The sequence below is a fragment of the Camellia sinensis genome, chromosome 2 (genome assembly GCF_055761805.1).
Source record: "Camellia sinensis isolate YWXY chromosome 2, ASM5576180v1, whole genome shotgun sequence".
In the NCBI taxonomy this organism is placed as follows: Eukaryota; Viridiplantae; Streptophyta; class Magnoliopsida; order Ericales; family Theaceae; genus Camellia; species Camellia sinensis.
Window position 1 is genome coordinate 203,790,364 of NC_138962.1, and position 20,745 is coordinate 203,811,108.

The following is a 20,745-nucleotide window of genomic DNA, read 5'->3' on the forward strand; positions in this document are numbered from 1 at the left end:
AATGGCTCCAGCAGCTAAGGCAGAATTGATAGCACTACTAAAGCAATACAGTGATGTCTTTGCTTGGACATATGATGAGATGCCTGGTCTTCACCCATCCTTCATTACTCATCATCTGGGCACTTTTCCCAACTCTAAACCGATCAAGCAGCACGCTCGAGAGTATCACCCTGATCTTGAAGAAAAGAATAAAGCAGAGATATAAAAGTAGCAGAGGGCCAAGTTCATTGAGCCTATACAATATCTGACTTAGCTAGCAAATATTGTTCCTGTGCAGAAGAAGAATGGTCAGATTAGGGTCTGCGTAGACTTTCGTGACCTGAATAAGGCTTACCTAAAAGATGAGTTTTCATTACCCTATGTCGATACACTTCTTGATTCAATTGCGGGCCATCAGATGTTCTCTTTCATGGATGGGTTTAGTGGTTATAACCAGACCAAAATGGCGCCAGAAAATGTAGAAAAGACAGCTTTCAGAATGCCCTTGGGAAATTTTTTCTATATGGTGATGCCCTTCGGTTTGAAAAACGCGGAGGCAACCTACCAACGGGCTATGACTGCGATGTTCCATGACATGTTGCACCACGAAGTGGAAGTATATGTGGATGATCTGGTGGTCAAGTCTACTAAGGCAAATCGCCACCTCTGCGACTTAGAAAAAGTTTTTCAGCGTTGTCGTAAATTTTGCTTCAAGATGAACCCTCTCAAGTGTGCCTTTGAAGTTACTGCTAGCAAGTTCCTTGGCTTCCTTGTACACCAGTAGGGGACCGAAGTAGATGGGGATAAGGTCACGTCAATCATAGAGATGCCACCGCCACACTCTCAAAAGGCTTTGAAGAAATTTCTAAGCAAAGTGTTATACCTCAGGAGGTTTATTCCAACCCTTGCTGAGATAACCTTTTCCTTTAGGACACTGTTGAAAGGGAATCACAAGTTTGAATGGTTGCAAGAACACTAATGGGCATTTGATACGGTGAAGAAAACATTTACCTCCCTACTTACAATGATTGCCCTACAGCCTAAAAAACCTCTGCTACTGTACCTAACCTCTACTCCTCCGTCTATTGGAGCCCTACTTGTCGAAGACGTAGATGGAATTAAGAAGCCAATCTATTACATCAGTCGCAAAGTCAATGGTGCCGAGTCGCGATATACTCCAATTGAGAGGAATTGTTTAGCCTTAATCTTCACAGCGCAGAAGTTGCACCATTACTTTTTGGCACACCCGATCCAGGTTATGACCCGGAGTGATCCAGTCTGCTACTTGCTGAGCAAGCCCACTCTGACTGGGGGAATGACAAGATGGCTCTTGGCTCTAGCGGAGTATGATATCGCTTGTGTCACTTCTAAGGTTATTAAGAGCCAAGCACTTGCAGACCTACTGGCCCAGTTCCTATCTGGTGAACATGAACCTACAGAGGTACCTCTACCGGGTGAGTTCCATGTCTCAACAACTGCAATTGAGACTTATTGGGACTTAAAGTTTGATGGAGCTTCCGGAGCTAGGAAAGGTAGAGCTGGTGTCACACTAACCAGTCAAGAAAGAGAGAAGTTCCATCTATCATATAAGCTTGACTTTGAGTGTTCAAACAACGAGGATGAATATGAAGCGTTGATATTGGGCCTGATAGCTGCCCAAAAAAAGGGCCTTTGCAAGTTGAGAATCTGGGCCGACTCCAATTTAGTTGTCAAACAAACAATGGGTGATTTCGACTTGAAAGAGCCTCTGTTAGCCCCATATCGCACTGTAGTCCAAAGGTTGCTTGCTCAGTTTGATGATGTCCAAATTCAGCATACCCCTCGAGCACATAATCGTTTCCCCGATGCCTTGGCTACACTGAGGGCAAAAGTGAAGATACCAGATGATAATATAGCTATCGTCATCGAGAAAAGAACAACACCCGCAGTGCTAACTGAAGAACATGAAGAGCAAGATGCTGAGGGGTGGAAAGCAGATATAATCCAGTAGCTGAAAACAGGCTAGGGAAAAATCAGACCAGCAGAACTTGCATCATTTCTCCTCCTCAGAGGAGAGTTGTATTTTCACGGTCCCAACAACTTACTAGCAAGATACGTCAGTAGATAAGAAGCAACTTATATACTTAAGCAATCCATGCTAAGTCCTGTGGAGATGAAGATATCAGTCTATACCGACGAATACATAGGCAAGGGTATTACTGGCCAGAGATGGAGAAGAAAAGTACTCAGTTACAGAGGCAATGTGCAAAGTGTCAATCCCATCCTAAGGAAGAGGAAGCCCATTTTTTAAGCAATGAAGAATGGAGGCAGCCATATATCGACTATCTTAGAAATGGCATACTACCCGAGAACAAAGCTGATGTAATCAGAGTTAAAAGGCGAGCCCTCTGTTTTTTCATTGACCAAGGCAAGTTGTACCGAAGAAGCTTCGAGGGGGAACCTTTAGCGTGCTTATCAAAAGATGAGGCAAATGAGGTGCTGAGGGAAGCCCACAAGACAGAGCATCAAGGAGGGCAGCGATTATACGAACATCTCATTCACCTCAGTTACTACTGGCCAACAATGCAAGAAGATGCTAAAAACTTTGTGAGGAGATGCCAATCTTGCCAGAAGTTTGGAAATTCGATACATGCACCGACAGTTGAACTGCACAACATCAAGACTCCTTATCCGTTCCATACTTGGGCATTAGACTTGGTAGGTCCTATAGCGCAGCAGTTAAAAGGCTACAGATGGATACTTGTAATAACCGAAGTTAGCACCAAGTGGGTAGAGGCTATACCAATGAGGAAGGTAGATGGGGCAGGAGTGGCCAACTTCATTAGAGAGAATATAATCTGCAGGTTTGGAATACCTAAAGTGATGTTGTCTGACAACGAAACTCCTTTTGTAAACCGCCATATTGGAAGGCTGCTGGATGCCTACCGGATCAAGCATCACAAGTCTAGTCTATACTATCCCTAAGGGAACGGGCAAGCTGGGGCGACCAACAAAACCCTCATTCGAATACTGAGTAAAATGATGGATGAAGCAAGGGGCACATGGTCTGAGTAACTCCCCGTAGCACTCTAGGCATATAGAACGTCAAAGAGAAAGTCAACTCAGGCAACCCCATTTTCCTAAGTATATGGGTCCGAAGCTGTGTTACCAGTTAAGTTGGCAGTACCCTTAACAAGAATGGCTATGTTAGCGCATCTAGTTCCAGACGGTAGGAAGAATGACATGGAGGCAGCTGAAAAAAGAAGAGATCGAGCTTCGCGGGCAATGGAAAAGTATCATCAATCCATAGCCCGTGCCTACAATCAATCTGTTTAACATAGAAAGTTCAAGGAGGGGGACGTAGTATGGAAAACGGTGGACGCAATCATGCGGGGGCAGCCAATTCCTAAGTTCTCACCCAGATAGGAAGGCCCCTACAAAGTTGCTGAGGCAAGCAGCAGCGGGTACTACAAATTGACAAGAGTAGATAACGGATTCAAGACTGGCCTTGTCAATGCCAAGTATGTCAAAGAATATTTTCCTTAGTTTCTTTTGTTCAGGAAAAGAGTTGTAAAGTTTTCTTTGATGAATACTTCCAAAGCAAATTGTAAAGAAAGTGTCGTACACTTAGTAAACATTTTGCTCTCATATACACTTAGTTTGAGGAAAGTTTTCCATACTTTGTGAAATTTTATCCTTGTAAAAGCTTAATCATAATGAAGTTTTGTTCACTGCAAGAGTTTTGCTTATCTTTAGAAGCTGTATTAAAGCAATGTAAGGAGGGCGATGAAATGAAACTCAAAAGTACTACCAAGCATCCATACTTTTCATCAAAGTCAAGCTTCCAGAACATGATTACAGTGTTTGAAAAAGAAGTTATGACAGAGAAAAAGAAAAAAAAAGGCACATCAAGTGCGATGCAACAACAAAATAAAGAAAACGGAAGAAATCATAACAAAGTCACAAAGTTACATCAAATCAAACCCTTCGAGAGGGAGTCCATTGGAGTCACATCTTGAGGCAATTGTGCAACCAATGCAAAGTCTTTCTCTTTGAGCCGAGCCACGTTCTGCTGGTGCTGCTCCAGGGCACCCTCACACTCCTTAATAGTCTCCTCCAGGGACGCGATAATTGCCACATTGTCAGCGTGCTCGAGGAAGCCGTCAACCGTCTGAAGCCTGGCCCTCATCCATGATAGGTTAAAACCACTCCTCTCAAAGCTGCTCAGATTGGCATCAACACTCTCCACGAACTTGCTGGGAGTGGTCAGGATCTGCTTGCTAGCAAGATCACGAATAAAGCCAGCAAGTGACTCCAACAGTGCCATCTGAACTATTGACCCAGGGACATTAAAGGCGGTAAAGGTATCCGGATGTAGTGTTTAGATACGAGCAAGGATTGGAGTAGCTTCGGAGGAAACCTAGTAACTTAGGAAGGATACTTTCTTTGAGGGCCGGGGGAACTCTCTCACACCACCTTCAGCTTCAATCACTAGAGGGAGATTGGTGGAGCGACCAAAAGTCTGAGGGCAGCGTACTGCCCCTGAAGATGACTGCCCCGCGGCAACGGAGTGGGTAGACGCTGGCTGGCGACTTGGCGAACTGGCCTCACGAGAAAGGCCAAAACTGCCTGCACCATCGCGCCGCTCCAAAAAGAGGTCGTCTATCTGGCAATCTCCAATATTCAGATCCGGAACCATAGTAGTATCGATCCTAGTATAAAAATCATGGGACATCCCAAGGTCAGCTGGCACCTCTGGAAAATGAGTAAGATACAAGTCTGCCAGCTGTTCAGAGGTTGCCGAAGCAACTGGATCAGAGGCCCCAGCAACAGCAGTAATAGTGTGGGCGGCTAAAGTGACAACTACCTCTGCAAGTGTCCAAGCTCAAAGGGGTCACAGCAGGGACAGTAGCAGTGGCCGCTACACTTGCACTCTCTTTAGCCACTTGAATGTTTTGAAGTGGAACTTGCTAAATTAGCGGGAACTCAGTAGATTGGAAGGAACCGTCAGATGCAGCCCCAAGGGTAGGCGGTACAACTTCCAACAGCTCTCTCATGCCGCGATTTTCTCTAGGGGTTTCAGGTACGAAGTCATCCCCGCCAACAGAGGAACAGCCAAGGTGCATAGAGTCAGAAGGATACAGAGGCTCTAAACCCTCAGCGACTATATCACTTGTTACAACTTCCACGGCAGGGGAAACTTGCACATTGTCTGCGGCCTCCACGACTAGCTCTGCCTCGGCCTCAGCGGTCGGATCGCCTTCCACAATTGGTTCCTCTTCAACGTCTAGAAGAACTGTCTTGCGAGTCTTGAATCTTGTCACCCTAGTAGCAATAGGGAGGTTGTCATCATCGTCTGAGTCTGAAAAAATGCCAATGGTAGTAGAAGAACTCCCTGGGCCAGAGGGTGGTAGGGTCCGTGGTCCCTAAAAAGAAGAAAAAGATCATGCGGTTACTACAGTAAACACAATAAGTATAAGAAAATAATACAGAGTATTTTATAAGTATGGATACCTTTCGGAGCCTCTTCCTACTGGGTGAGGCATGTGCCTCGGGAACCAATGCCGCTGCTGCTTGGGCTGTCCTTAGCTTGGAATGGGTCATGCGTACTGTTGCACTCACTTCAGGGGGAGCAATCTGCAAGGGTTGAACAGACATTGCCCCAGACGGGTGAGGCTCCTCTACAGCAAGCACAGATAAAAGCTTAAAGCGACAGAATATGATGGATTGTTTCCCTCAGCCAGAAGGCAGATGAAGGAATAGGTCAGGCTGCGGGATAGGTTCCATTGCTGGGACGACCGAGGCACTGTTACAAAAATTGAAGAAGGAACTGAGATTGCGGTGCCAGACTAGCCTATTGTCGGGAGTACATGCGCCATCTCTCCCGAGTGAAGGAAGCTCCATGACTCCTAAGCCCTTCACAAGTAGAGCGATGTAGTCGTGGGTAAATCGTTGAAAACTCCTGTGGAAATCAGTCTGAGGCAAGGGAGCATGTACGACGCCATGATCCATCCTGAATTGCATAAGGACCCCGTCCGGTCAGTAGTCGACACTGGACATGCCTTTTTCATTCCACACGGGCAGAAATCCAGGGCGAATCATAGTGGCAATAAGGAGAGAATTAGCCTGGATATTATCGAGAGAAAAATCAACGTGGCGGGCCTCTGAAAAATAAAAGGGGACAACAGAAATGCCTGCAAGAGGCTGAGTGAAAGTGCGGAAGACGCACTCTTCCATATGGTCAACATAGTCTGAAAAGGGCCTGTTGGTACCAAGGCTAGACCACCGAGAGATGCGAAGGAAGGACTGACGCACTTGTCTCATGACAGGCCGACCCTCTGCATCTAGGACATAGTGGCCCTCTGCATCAAAGACTTCATCAGTAAAGAAGGGCTCGTGTTTCTTAGGGGTGAGGCCTATAGTAGAAAATTTCTTATAGAAAAAGGCAGTCAGGAACTGGATATGCACAAAGCTCCACACGTCATAGTAGCCCATGGATCGCTCCATGTTTGAATGGATGAGGTCAAGACGAAAATATAAGTTACCCAAAAAGAGGGGAGCTAGAGGAATTTGATTACCGCTGCAAAGCTTTACAGCTAAAGGAAATACCAGGGGATTGATGCTTTCGGCAGGGTTACTGGGTAGGACGAAGAATAAGATAAAATAGTTGATGAACGCCGCCAAGTACAAGTCACCCCGGTAGCCCAGACTAGCTACGAAGTCACGGCTCTCCTCAGTGATGTCCCCTACGACTGGTTGCAAGTCCTTAAAAAAATGCTTCAGCGAAGAAAAATAGGAAGTCTTATCTTTTTTGGGCCTCTCCTGGAGCAGTTCCCCGGTTCCAAGATCATACCAGGAACCAAACTTCCGTGCCTCCCGAAAGGAAGTCTAAAGAGCAGTGACAACGACTTGCTCTGCAGGGGTCAGAGACGCTGGGTTAAAGGGGAGATCTCCACGGGTGCTAAGGCGCAAGAGGACGGCAACATCTTCCAGGGTCAGGGTTATCTCCCCCCATGCTAAGGCAAAAGTGTGGATGTCACGACTCCAATGGAAGATAATCATATTAGTGTTGGTCTGCACCTTACTCACTAATAACTTTCTCGAAATTAAAATGGCATTAAAAAGGCGAACATCACACAGACGCTGCTCGAAGTCGCCATTCGCCATGACATTATCGACCCAAAGGGACCAATCTGTTGGAGGGCCTGAATGAGTACAATAGTAGATGTAAGAATGTGGAAAGTTGCCACGCTTCACACAAAACCGCAGCACAGAAACCGGGTTCACTATGTTCGCGTCTTCCAAAGTGGCCTTCTCAAAAGGAAGCAGAGGCTCCTCTAGCGAAGGGGCGTCAGGAATAAAGGAATCAACTGCCTTCCAGAAGAGGTTGGCCAACCCTCCAAAGTAAGGGGCCCACCTCCACTCAGTAGGGGATGGGGCAGCTCTGTCAACAAGAAACCTCGTGCTGGCCATGAAAGAGAGTAAAGAAAGTCAAAAAAGCTTTGGAAAGAGGGGACAAAGGAGAGAAGAAGGCAAATGAGACAGAAAAGTGTGTTGGGAAGAAGTAGGGGACCAGTGGACCCAAAGGCATTATTTATAAAGAAAATCAGCAAAGGGCGCTAGCCCACTTCCCTAGGTCCATTATGACCTGGCAGTCAAAAGGGTACCTTTGTAGAGCCAACGTAACTTCTGACCCAACTGACACAACCCTTGGGCTGCCCGCTGACGTCATGCACGTGCGAAAGACAAGGAGTGTGTCTCCTATGCGCGCAGGGGGCAAAATGTAGAGGGTTAGAAATTAAACCCCAAACTAAGTATGGACCCAAGCACCAAGATCACCCTGAGAAAGCGACCAGGGATAAAAAATGAGCGTGGGCCAAAGCCCAAAGGAAGTGGCCCAATAAGTAGGCCGAGGCAGGTCCGACCCACCAAGGCTCCAGATGGACTTAGCGAGGAGAAATGCCCAAGTCAAGTTGCAGAGACAACAACTGCAGCGGTGAAGTTGCCCAGGGGACATGTGCAGCAGCACAGTTGCTGAGGCACTTTGTCTCAGTGCCGCCATTCTAAGTATCTTTGGTGCTGCCGTCATTCCAAGTAATGTCGGTGTCACGATCATTTGAAGTTGCCGAGGAAAAGAGAAGACCGAGGCAACTAAGTTGCGGAGGCATTCTGTCAGTGCCACCGTCTCTAATATCTTCGGTCATGCCGTCTGAACTTGCCACGGGTAATGACTGTCGCAACAACTACTACCGCAGCAACTAAGTTGCAGAGGGAATATCCTACCAAGGTGATAGCAGCCTTTGGGAGAGACTTCCCTCTACAAATAGAGGCTGATGCTTGGCGCTGATAATAGGTCCCAAGGCATTACTAGCCTAGGGTTGATAGCAGGCCCCACGGTTTATTAACTTGGCGCTGATAGTAGACCCCAAGACTTACTGGTTGGAGCTGATAGCAGGCCCAGAAATACCAATTTACCGCGGCAACCCCACGAAGATGGGAGCAGGGTAGCCCAAACATGAGGGACTCCCTTCCCATTACCCAAGTCATGGACTTGCCTTAGTCGCACAGGCAGGACAAAAGAAGCCCCCTTGGGCTTGGTACTAAGGCGTAGCATAGCTGATAGCAGGCTTCATTGTAACCTTCGTCCTGAGAAGCTAGGGAGTTTGTGGTTAGGTGGCTAACGGTAGAAGCTTCGCTGAGGTGGGCACGAGTATAGTCGATAGCAGACTAATAGAGTCTTGAGAATGCATGTATTGGTCAAATAGAACTGAGAAGGCAGGTGCAGCGGCAAGGTTTACCGCTACAAGTGCACTTGCTGAGGTTTAGGCTGAGAAGGCAAGTGCAGAGGCAAACACTCCCGCTGCAACTGCGCTTGCTGAGGCTCGAAAGGGAGTTGCAGCGCCAAACACTCTCCTCATAACTACACTTGCTGAGACTCAAAAGGATTGTTGCGGAGGCAAACAGATAGTACACAGTACATGCAGAGGGACACGTGGCACCTCCAGCCTAGTGGCTCAAGGCAGAATATTCCATGTGATCCCTTAGGACACATGTCTTCTCTTCATTTGGCCACTTGGTGTCCTCTTGGCACCAAGGAAAAGCCTATAAATATGACCCATTTCCTAAGGTTCAGAAGGAAGAATTTTGGGGATCTGGGGGAGATGCTGCCCAATTTGGTACTGCCATACACTTCTTCTTGAGCCACTTGCTTCACCCTCACCCAACTACACACTCTCCAACTCCTAGATAGTTGTTGTTACTCATTCTTCAGTCACTTTTGCCATTATTGGACCATTAGCATAGTTTTGCCTCTCTAATCACCTCTCTAACCTAGAACTCTCCCACAGTTAGTGATGAGATTGTTAAATTATTTTTATAAACAATCTAAAAATAATAATTTCTACGAACCAACTAACCAAACCAAGCCTTAAGTTCTATCAAATGGGTTCACCTGTATAAATCTTTCTTCTCCACTCGACTCTATCCAAGGTCATGTCATAAATAAATAAATTGCACTATTCCGGTTAACCGGTCGGATGTCCGGGCTGACATTCAGGCAAATGCCGATAGACTGAAGTCGTTATCTATTTTCTTAAATTCCACTTGTTTCCCAACCAAGCTAATCTCCTTACTAAGGGGATTATTAAGCCGCCCAATCAGTGATGCTGACCTTCCTAAACAACACCAAACATACTGTGGGTGGGACCCACAACAATACTACTCCAGTCCAATTGATGGAGCAGCTAAACAAATGGGGCCTAAAGATTGGTTTGAAAAGTGACTTTTTAATAATTGTTCGCTAAAATATAAGATGAAAAAAAATTAAAGTAATTAAAAATAAATTTAAAATTTTTTTCAAAAAAATATAAAAAAAAAGAAGCAACAATTAGGAACACAAATATAAAAAATGTCACAAAAATTGTGCACTCAGAGTTACAGAGAAGTAAAGAAAGAAAGAATTTTAATTTTTTTAATATAATTTTTTGACATTTTTTATTTTTTTAATAACTTTTTTGATTAAAATCCTAACTTGCCAAACATCCATTAAAAAGAAAAAAGGCAATGGCTTCTCTTCCATCCCCGATCAGATTGGAGGGTGCTATTGGATCCGTAGGGACCCACCACAAGTCCTGTTTCAATGATTGGAGGGTGCTATTGGATCCGTAGGGACCCACCACAAGTCCTGTTTCAATAATTCGAACCGTTTAATATGTACAACTAGCCGGGTACTATATATTTGTAAAAACTCACGTTGATCAGATATTGATAGCTATCTCATCGGATCAATTTTCTGTCAACCATTTATTGTTGGACCGTCTATTTTTTTTATACAAAACTGATTTGATCATCTAGTTATCGATATCCGATCAACGTAATTTTTTATAAGCATATAGTACTCAACGAGTTCTACATAGTAAACAGTACAGATTATCAAAACGAAATCCGTAATAGATCCTCACAAGCCCAATAATACCTTCCAATCTGATCTGGAACGGGAGGGAAGCTAGGCCAAAAAAAAAAGACTTACTTCAATTGCACATAATAAAGAATTCGAACAACTGCTTCAAATTGGCACAATTGACAAACTTGTTAGGATTTTATATATTGTCTATTAATTTTATTAACTTTCCCCTTCTTATAATAAGAAAAATTATTGTAATAATGTCAAAATTATAAAACTAACTCTATTGTAAAACTAACTCTATTGTAAACCTAACTATAACCATGACTCACCATAACTCATTCAACAAGGAATGTGATCCCTTACCCATCTTCCAAAACAAAATGCTAATTGCATTGACAAAAAAAAAATGCCGCTTACACTGGGCTGACAATCTAATTTGTACATAATCCCAATCTCAGAAGCAAATTTAGCCTGTATAAACAATTTTCCAACGAAAAAACATCACAACCAACACCATTTTTTGCATTAATTCTACATTTCTCGTGAAATACATAGAATCTACAAGAACATCAGCATTAGCCATCAAGCCCCCAATTCCCAGCGATCCACGTGTTGTTACACCTGAGCTGCTCCATTGCGCACATTGATCTTTGTGTCTAACGAAAATGCTATTCTGCGAAATGCAATTGAGACAGATGGTTTGGACCCCAAATTCAGTTACAGCCAACTCAATTAATTTGGTGGGTAAAGAACAAGTTATGGGGTCTTGGGAGGCAAAGTCGATGGTCCTTAGAACTCTTGAGCATCCAAGTCGGGTTTTGATGGATATTCAAGACCCTGAAGTGCAGGCATCCTTCGTAAATCTTCTTCTGAATAAGCTGGGATGAACCAATATCGCATGTCCATCCCAAACACCTAATACATGAGGAAAAAAAAAAAAAAAGACACAATCGAACAATACAGTCAAGGGAAATTCAATCCATGAAATAATTACACGAAATTTTACTGAATTTAAAAAAAATTGCATTCAGAAGTCATTTATATGGAACTTGTGACGCGTTTGGATGAATATGTAACTGCTCAAGATATCAATCTCACCACCCTATAAATCACTACAGATACATGGTTTAAATAACGGAAAATCCAAAATTTTAAAATTGTATCTAGAATGACTGGAAAGGTGGAAACAAGACCAGCTATAATTTGATAGTTATGAACAAATCCAAACACACACATCCTACAGTGCCATGAGAATGCTTTGTGTCAAAAATGGATTTCTTAGGAGTAAACAAGAAAATTAGTTTTGACTTTTCATAGTTTTAACGAACAGAAAAAAACAATTAATAACCATTCTTCACTGCTATTCTACCATTTCAACATCGATAAGATGAAATGCTCAGTAATAGTCACATGACATGAACAATGGATTAGGATAAAATGTCAAACATAGTGATTCCGATAATTGTGAGCATTGCACAAATTGATAAGTTGGATCCAATTGGTCATTCGAGTGATGATAGTAAACCACATTACACGAAAAAAATGTAACATGAAAAACAATGCAAAACTGCCATTGCTAACAATCTACCACTTCCGATAATTCCAAGCATGTCAAAAATTTTGGACCTCCAACTTTACCGATGCAATTCAATTGTATAGCTTCAAACCAATGAAATCTTTGAAATGATAATATATGGCGTGTCGGATACAAGTACATGCCCACCTGTCAGATTCATCTAATTTTCATGTCCCACAGACAAGGGGGCACAAACAATATTTATGTCTATTAATATTCTTCTTTTATATTATACAGTAAAACTATGTTTAGAAGATGACATGGAGCATTTCATGCTATGGGAGTTCTATGCATAGTTATGTGGAAAACTCGAATTGCAAGACATGCTTTCTGGGTGAATGTGCATCTGCACATGCTGGCCACATATCTCATATGCTTACCCAAGTGTCAATTTGTTGGGAAAACAAAATTGGAGTCTCAAATACCAGCACTATTTCCTTAGGAAGAAGGATTGGACAGAAAAAGGCTGAATTTTGTTAAATTTATCCTCAAATCCACATCCACTCAACACCACCCTCAGTTTTCTCATGTAAATTTAAAATTATAACTTCAAAACTTAGAATAGCAGATAAATTCACAAGTTATTCATAAATAAATATGGATATTATGAAGAAGAATTATTTCTTTAGATTTTTTTACATACAGAAATATATGTCTATATTCTGTTGTTGCCCTCTCCTCACTGTTTATAAATTATATCCTGTTCCATCAGAACTTGTTGTGTTTGTATTAGCATTATGTCGTGTTCATGACCTGTCTCTATGCTTCATAGGTCCAAATAGAGTTTACGAATTAATAGGTCCAAATAAATTTAATATTTGATAACATGTGCATTTAATGAATAAAACAAAGTAGAAATGTGCCAAATGGGTTTCCTGAGGAGTGCCACTAAAATGAAGGTATCAAAATGGCAATCAATTGTATAAGCACCAACCTGTTCAAAGTTCCTCCTTCGACCAAGGTCATATCGCCATTTTGGAGTTGTCTTCTTTTCATATGCCTGGAGATGAGAAAATCAATTAACTAGAAAAATCAACATTGTTAACCCCTCTAGGTGGAAGTGCTTTATTGAGAGTTTCTCCTTTTTAGAAGAAAATAAAAGGCTTTAAATGACATCATTACAATTGAAAATATAACCACTATTTTCTTTCTTATGATGAAAGTGATTAGTGCAGATAATGCTCTTTTTTCTTTTCTTCTTTCTTTTTGAGCTATAAATACTATCACTTTTTTACGTGTGAAGTTAACATGTAGTGGTAAGGAGAAACAATACCTCAATAGTTGTGGTATTACCAGACACCAGTGATATGTGCATAATCAGAAAACCCATAACGCTCAATGCAAAAGCTAGGTTTAACACTGGGATATATAGCAGGAATAGTCATTTAGAAGAAAGAAGTGGTAGCAAAAACCAACAAAAAGAAAATAGAAAAAGAGCCTCATTGGACCTTACCAAAGGCAAGAAAAGTTGTTGCAAGCATGCCCGGTGTCCCAGGTAATTCTTCATCACTAAAGAACGCTATAAAATGCGGTAATAATGATAAAGCCACAACACTTGTTTCAAGAAACGTGTAGAACTGCATCAAAAAAAGAATTGAATCAGCATACTGAATATATCAATAGGATGTTGACAAGACATTAGTAGCCCCACCACCAAGAGACAAATTAAGTAAATGTCCTCATTAGCATAGTTGTGCATTCAGAAGCATACAAAGTGGATAGCAAGATGAACTTTTTAATGATATTTTGATGTTCCACAAATACAACGACAGAAAATAATGCCACAAACTAGTACATTTAGTTAGAGACGGGGTAAATTGTCACACAACATAACATTCCGTTTCATAAACTAGTACATTTACCCTAGTATTCTCTCTCTAAAAACAATAAATGTCCCTAGTGTCCAAAAACTTTAAATTTTGTTCATAACCCGGGAAACCCAACAAGTTGTCTCCTTTAGATTGAGACATAAAATATAAGCATCTTCAGTCCTCAACCATGTTGACCTCTGTTACATCTTTAACCCTCTAAGAAGTGTGGACACTTCAAAGAAGGTAATGTGTCCATATCTAGCAAGTGTTGAACACCAACAGACACTTCCCAACACTCATTGAACACTTCCAACACGTGTCGGACACACGTTCAAACATGTTCTATTATTTATTTTTTTAGACTCAAACGCACTTTGAATATTAAAGGACATGCGTGTCTATCGCTTAAACAAACATGAAACATATTAATAATTTGAACAAATAAATTAGGAACTAATAGTAAAGGAAAAATAATATAAATTTATACCAATTAATGTATTCTCCTTTAAACATTACACTTTTCATGTTATGTTGTACATATTTAGTGACTTTGAATGAAATATTCATATATATGATATATAATAAATATATAAAATCAAATATTTTGCGTGTCCCCTTCATGCCATGTTCTATTTTTATGACATGTCTGTGTCCACGTTTCTTAGGAAACCCTAACTCAATTTCCCATCCATGTCGTGTCACATGTCTATGTTCATGATTTTATACAATCTACCAAATCAATTGCAAATATTTTTAAGAAACATTAATATACTAAAATTGGTAAGGTAGTCTATACCTCTCAGAATGTGAGACGATTTTATCCCTTTGACCTAACCTCTTGGTCTTGTGAGTGATTTTATCTTTTAGGCTAGGCTTTGTGTTCTTTCCTTGTGTGGCAATCAGCTTACTCAATGTGTTCTTGTGTGCCCGATTAGCTGGTGTATTGAGCCTCATTGTATTTCTTTTCTGTTTTAGGATTGAAACTCTTATTTACTAAAAAAAAATGGCTAGGTTTATATTGACTTTCCTATATGAATGTGTTTAAGTTAAACCCATTTACAACCAACTCAACTTGCAAACCCAAATTATAAAACCAATTATGAAACAATAATTTTCAATATGTAACCAATTATGAAACAAAACACCATTTGTTGCTGAAGATGATTAAGGCATACAGAACAAAGTACCTTAAACCACACCACATGATGTAAGGAATTGAGAAGGGCGCTACAAAATAACTAAACCCTGCACAAACACCTCAAGCTCAAATTTGTAATTGGCTCTTCCAAGCTCATTTATTCATGAAATGAATCATGCTCAAACCAATCTTTGACTCATTCAGTTAATGGGCTAATCCCAAACAAGCCCACACCCAATCTTTTAGACTCATTGATGAGCTAATTCCAAACAAGCCCAAACTCAACCATTGCGCTCATGAACATAGGAGACACATTTTTCATAATTTAGACTACTTTACAAGGGTTGTTTATTGTAATTGAAAACTATGATCTTGACAGCTTTGTCAACTTGTACTTGTGCAACAATAGAATTTATAAAATATGACTGTTCTTATGAAGCCCAAGTCATCGTTCCTAATGTCCTCCTAGACACATTCAAAATTGGTCAAACATGTCTATAATTTTAAGTGATATTTCAAAATTTTACACACTAGGTTGACACTTCTCTAATGTTGGTCTAACTTCTTAAATGAGACATCCCAAAATTTTAGCCAGTGGCGGAGCCAGGATTTTAACTCAGAAGAGGCACCACTGAATTAAAATCTTAACAAAAAATTTAACTTAATTTTTATTTGATGGCAGAACTAAAAATTAGTGTGATGCAAAAGTTATATTTAAATATAAGCTTAAGTTAACCAATGAAATTATATAAAGATGCACACACAAAAAGAGATATAGAGAGGGATAGAGAAAGAAATAAAAGAAAGGGTGAATAAATAATATATAGGGAATCACATGAGCAATATATTATTAGTTATTATTAATTATGTAATAATTATTTATAAACAAATGAACTAATTATGAGTATTCATACAAGCGGTGATAGAAAATCAGTGGTATATAACATTTCTCTAATATAAAACTTCTAAGACCTTTTTAACATAATTAAACATTTAAAGTGACAAATTAAACATATATATATATATATAAAAGGTAAAAAAATAATGATATAAAAATTTCACAACATTACTTGAAAGGTTTAAATTGAAATAATTTTTTTTTTTACAAGAGGCAAAGCATAATTTTCCAAAAGTTGAGGTTGAGGGGGGCACATGACCCCCCCGGCCTCACGTGCCTCCGCCACTGATTTTAGCCAACACTTCATCGAAGCATTGCTTAACGCTTGAAATAGGATGTGAAATCCTATTTATCAAAATTATTATATGTGATAGCTGCATGTGATTTATACAATATGACTCTAATTCCCTCTTCCTTATGCAATTGTTGAAGGCAGTAATTAGAAATTTATCGAGATTATTAGTTTGCCACATAATTATATCTATATATGTATACTTTCAAACATGACTATACAATATGTGTGTATAATGTATGAACAATAAACTGGTGTCCTTGCCATTTTTGTGCCCTGCTATTTTGGAATTTGCAGCATCAGCATCTCCGTGTCATGTCTTTAGGAATTCACGTGCCCATATCCATGCAACGTGAATGGCCAAGTTCATAACATCACATGTCAGCTTTTCATCTTAGACATTTGACTTCTAAATTGCTTGACAAGTGGTTAGTTGAGAATCCATTTTTATGAACTTTATAGTGCACAACCAGAACCAACTCACAAGCTTGGCATGTAGCCACCAAGCAGAGCTCAAACACATACTTTTTTAGCATGACTCCAGCCCAAGATGAACCTGAATGGGCTTCAATTTAACCAAAACAAGCTCTTGCAGCTAGATAAATGGTTCGATTTGTTCATTTGCAGCCCTAATTGAGACCAACAGTGACTCAACATGAAACGATTTGTAGTAAAAATCAATAAATTTTATAGGAGTTAAAAATGAAAGAAATTTAAAAGAAACAAGCAAACACGTTCCACACATCTTCATGCTATCCACGAAAATTGAAACTAGTCTAGACATTTCTGCACTTTCCATGAAAGTAAAAACATGCCAGAATCTCTCGTAGCTAAATATATATATATATTGCGGAGCTAATGCTTTCCAATTGAATGAGCAAACCAAAACATATCTGGGCCAGTTAATGTGCTAATAAAATTAGCAATCTAGAACTGCACCAAATCATAGCATATCTATGCTACCTGATTACCTTGTTTGCCATCTGCATCCTAGAAGTGTAAAAAAGGAATAATATATAAAGGCCCTTTGATCATCAAAATAAATGTAATTCATCTGGAAGAATGCTCAGTTCAGAATTCCAAGAATTTGATAATAAGATTCCCCAAAGGTATAAATAACCATATTAAGATTAATAACACAACACATTTAATATTTGCAAACTGCAACCAGTATAGTATATTAATGAGAGAATTAATGCTTTGACAGTACGACAACATACCAGGAAAAGAAGGAAATACTTATAGTTTAATGCCCCAACACAATTGACAACCCACACACAATGATGATCCATTTTCAGCACACACCGCCCACCTGAAACAATAAATAAATCTGAATTCAGTCTATGAACAATGGGAAAAGGAAAGTCAGTCTTGAGAAGACTCGAGTATATGAACTCACAAACAGAACAATGATGGCACCGAGGTGGTTTCGGTTGGTTGCACTTCCGACAATACCGGATCCTTTGGTTTGTTGGGTCTGCTGGCATATCACTGAATTCTGGCCCCGTCAAGGAATCAGTGTCACCTCTCTCCTCATCCACAAGAGGCCTCCAATTGGGTGGCACACCACCCGGATCCGTAAAGACAACATTGAAGTAGCTCCACAATAGCATCACTAACTGCACAATTATTACAGTTACATGTTTTTCAGCTACCATTTGAGCATAATATATCAGTTGCCACTTTTCATTTTCTTGAAATAAAAGCCGAAACAGCATAATAAGACAACCGAATCTCAATTAATTGGAAAAAAAAAATGCAGATAACAAGAAGAAAATGGTACATCCTAATGACATTTATCCAGCTAAAATATTACTACAATTGTCTGAATCTCAATTTATTAAGCAAAACAAAAAGAAAGATGGTGAAAATTGACAGCTAAGGCCCTTCCACCAGTCCAATTGCAAACAATAATTTTCTTGACGTATATGAACAATACTCAAAGCTTAGAAACCTATAACAAAATCCTGATAGCAAACACAAGTAGCTGTTCAAAAAAAAAAAAAAAAACACGAGAAGAAAGAAAAATTATACTCCTTTTCCAAGTTCTTAACATTCTGATCAATTTTATACATAAATGAAATAATGCCTAAAAACAATTCAAGAACAAAAGAGGTTATTTTTGTTTTACAGTATTCAAAGAGCTGAATTTGCATTTACAGCCAAACAAGACACCTCTGAAAAATCTAATTATCAATCTTACTTAAATTAACTAGCCCTCACGCAAAATTCCCAAATTTAAAACCCAGAAAAACTATAACAAAACCCAAAATCCTCATCTTTGGCAAATTCTTACAATATTCTGATAAATTTTTTTTTTTTTGGGATAAATATTCTGATAAATTTTATACATAACTGAAATAATGCCTAAAACCAATTCAACAACAAAAAATAGTTTATTTTTGTTTGACAGCATTCAAAGAGCTGAATTTCCATCTACAACCAACAAGACACTTCTGAAAATCCAATTTCATCAAATCACATACAATCTTACTTAAATTAACAAACCCAAAAGCAAAATCCACAAATTCAAAACCCAAAAAAACTACAACAAACCCCTAGAAACTCAAACCCAGAAAAAAAAAAAAAGATGAAATGTTTTTGAGAAACTTACAAGAACATGAAACAAGATCAAGACAGCGAGTGCAATGAGAGAGTCGAGACCACCATCGTACAAAGCAGGGCCGTAATTGGAAAAAACGACGGCGTAATAGGTGACACCGACAACGCCGAGGACCAACAAGATCATGATCGAGCCGAGGCCACGAAGGGCGGTGCAGAACTTGAACACATTCCAAGCCATCACAGCCATCACAGCTCCAGATCTATACATGACAATTCAAAACACCCAAAATTGCAAGAACAAGCAAAAGGGTTTCTTGAGTTTTTGTTTTTATTTTTTTGGGTTTTTAAGTTATTGTTATGTATGAATCAAAAGCCATTGTTGTGGGTTTGTTGTGTTACGGATTCCAGAGATGGGTATGGAATCCATATACAGAAAGGAGGAGAAAAAGGGCAGAAGGCAAAGTCCAGAGATTGAAAACAAAAGTGAAGAACAAGGTTAGGGACTGTTTGGTGGAGTTTATAAAAGTTATTAGCAAATTAAAATAATATTATCCCCTTTATTTTGTAATATTTCTTTTCAAAACTCAATTTAAAACTTTTAATTCAAAATGTAATCCTACATAATTCTAAAATTATATTAAATGGAGCCTATAATTCTCTCTAGCCAACTAAAATATCAATTAAAATTCCTAAATTAAGTCTTATTTTGAAAAGTAATTTTTTTTTTGGCTTATTAGTTTATTATGAAAAAAAATGCAAAAAAAAAGGGCAAATTACAAACACCCCCTCAAGGTTTGGTAAAAATACAAATTCCCCCTGAGGTTTGAAAAATTACAAATTGCTCCCTGATGGTCAAATTTTCATAACAAATTAAGAAAAATTAGGGGGGAATCTATATGAAAATAAAAACCTCAGGGGGCAATTTGTTATGAAAATATAAACCACAGGAGGCGGAATGTAATTTCTCAAACCTCAGGGGAGAATCTGTATTTTCACCAAACCTCGAGGGGGTGTTTGTAATTTGCCCAAAAAAAAAAAAGTAAAGAAGTAATATGATTTAAATAAACCAATAAATTAATAAATTGGTTGTTTTTTGACCTTCCCAAAAGAGGCCTAAAATAGCCAACTAATATAACTATCATTAATTGTGTCAAATTATTTGGTGTAATATTTTAAAAAAATATTTTAAACAATTTAATATTTAAGTCTAGTAACAAAATAAATATTAAAATTTTAATTTTGTCAATTAAAATACTAATTTTTTTATTTATTTTTAATTTAAATCACTTGCTTATTTTTGACAAATAAAATTATTTGTAACAAAGTATATTTAAAATAATTGTTTTAATTGAATTTAATAATTAAAATATAATAACTTTTTTAATAGTTTTACTTAACGAAAACAAATAGATGATTTAGATTTAAAATAAAACAAAATATTAAGATTTAAATTAATAAAATTAAAACTTTGGAGTTTATTTTATTACAATACTTATTTTTTTAAAAAAATATTTAATAAAATTTTCAATTTTTTATAATAGTTTAGTACAAATAACCTAAGTAAATTAAAAATTTTAATTATTTTAAAAACATATATGCTTTGAGTTTTAATATTTTATTATTGATTTGCAACAACGCACGAGTCAAAACATTTCTTTCCTTTCATATAACTTTTTTAAAAATTTATTTAATTATTTTTGTCTAATATATTATAAGAAAAAATTATTGGCACAAATTATCAAAATAAATGTAAAAAAAATATAATTCGGATAAATTGTACCCAAATATGTCTTAAAAATTTAAAATTAAATACGGTTCGGATTAGAATGAAAAATTATTTTTAGATTATTAAAGAACGGACTTTGTCCAACTACTCCAAATACTTTAGGTCAATGAAGATTGTCATGTATGAACATCTAGAAGGTGAAGAAATTGTTTATACAAATACTATAGAGAAAATTTTAAAAAAATATGGAAAATAATATTATGTCGGTGGGGAAATGTTTCAAAATTATTAAAGAGATGAATGAAAAAAAAATTTAAAAATAAGGATTAGAAAGAATTGAAAAGGTAAAGATAAAAATAAAATAATTTAATAGTGA

At 38.7% G+C, this 20,745-nt stretch overlaps 2 protein-coding genes across 2 annotated transcripts; one reads left to right on the forward strand and one right to left on the reverse strand.

Moving 5' to 3' along the window:
• Positions 1–1,003: 1,003 nt before the first annotated feature.
• On the forward strand, positions 1,004–1,969 carry LOC145819378 (uncharacterized). Its single transcript, XM_082913362.1, has one exon. It carries the CDS (start codon positions 1,004–1,006, stop codon positions 1,967–1,969), a length of 966 nt encoding a protein of 321 aa, XP_082769488.1.
• An 8,760-nt stretch (positions 1,970–10,729) lies between these two features.
• LOC114258417 (putative protein S-acyltransferase 14) lies at positions 10,730–19,248 on the reverse strand. Its single transcript, XM_028198375.2, has 7 exons — positions 18,693–19,248; positions 17,478–17,697; positions 17,299–17,390; positions 13,393–13,516; positions 13,213–13,298; positions 12,874–12,939; positions 10,730–11,278 (listed from the first exon to the last, which is right to left on the reverse strand). Exons 1-7 carry the CDS (start codon positions 18,909–18,911, stop codon positions 11,153–11,155), a joined length of 933 nt encoding a protein of 310 aa, XP_028054176.2. The 5' UTR covers positions 18,912–19,248; the 3' UTR covers positions 10,730–11,152.
• Between the last annotated feature and the right edge of the window lie 1,497 nt (positions 19,249–20,745).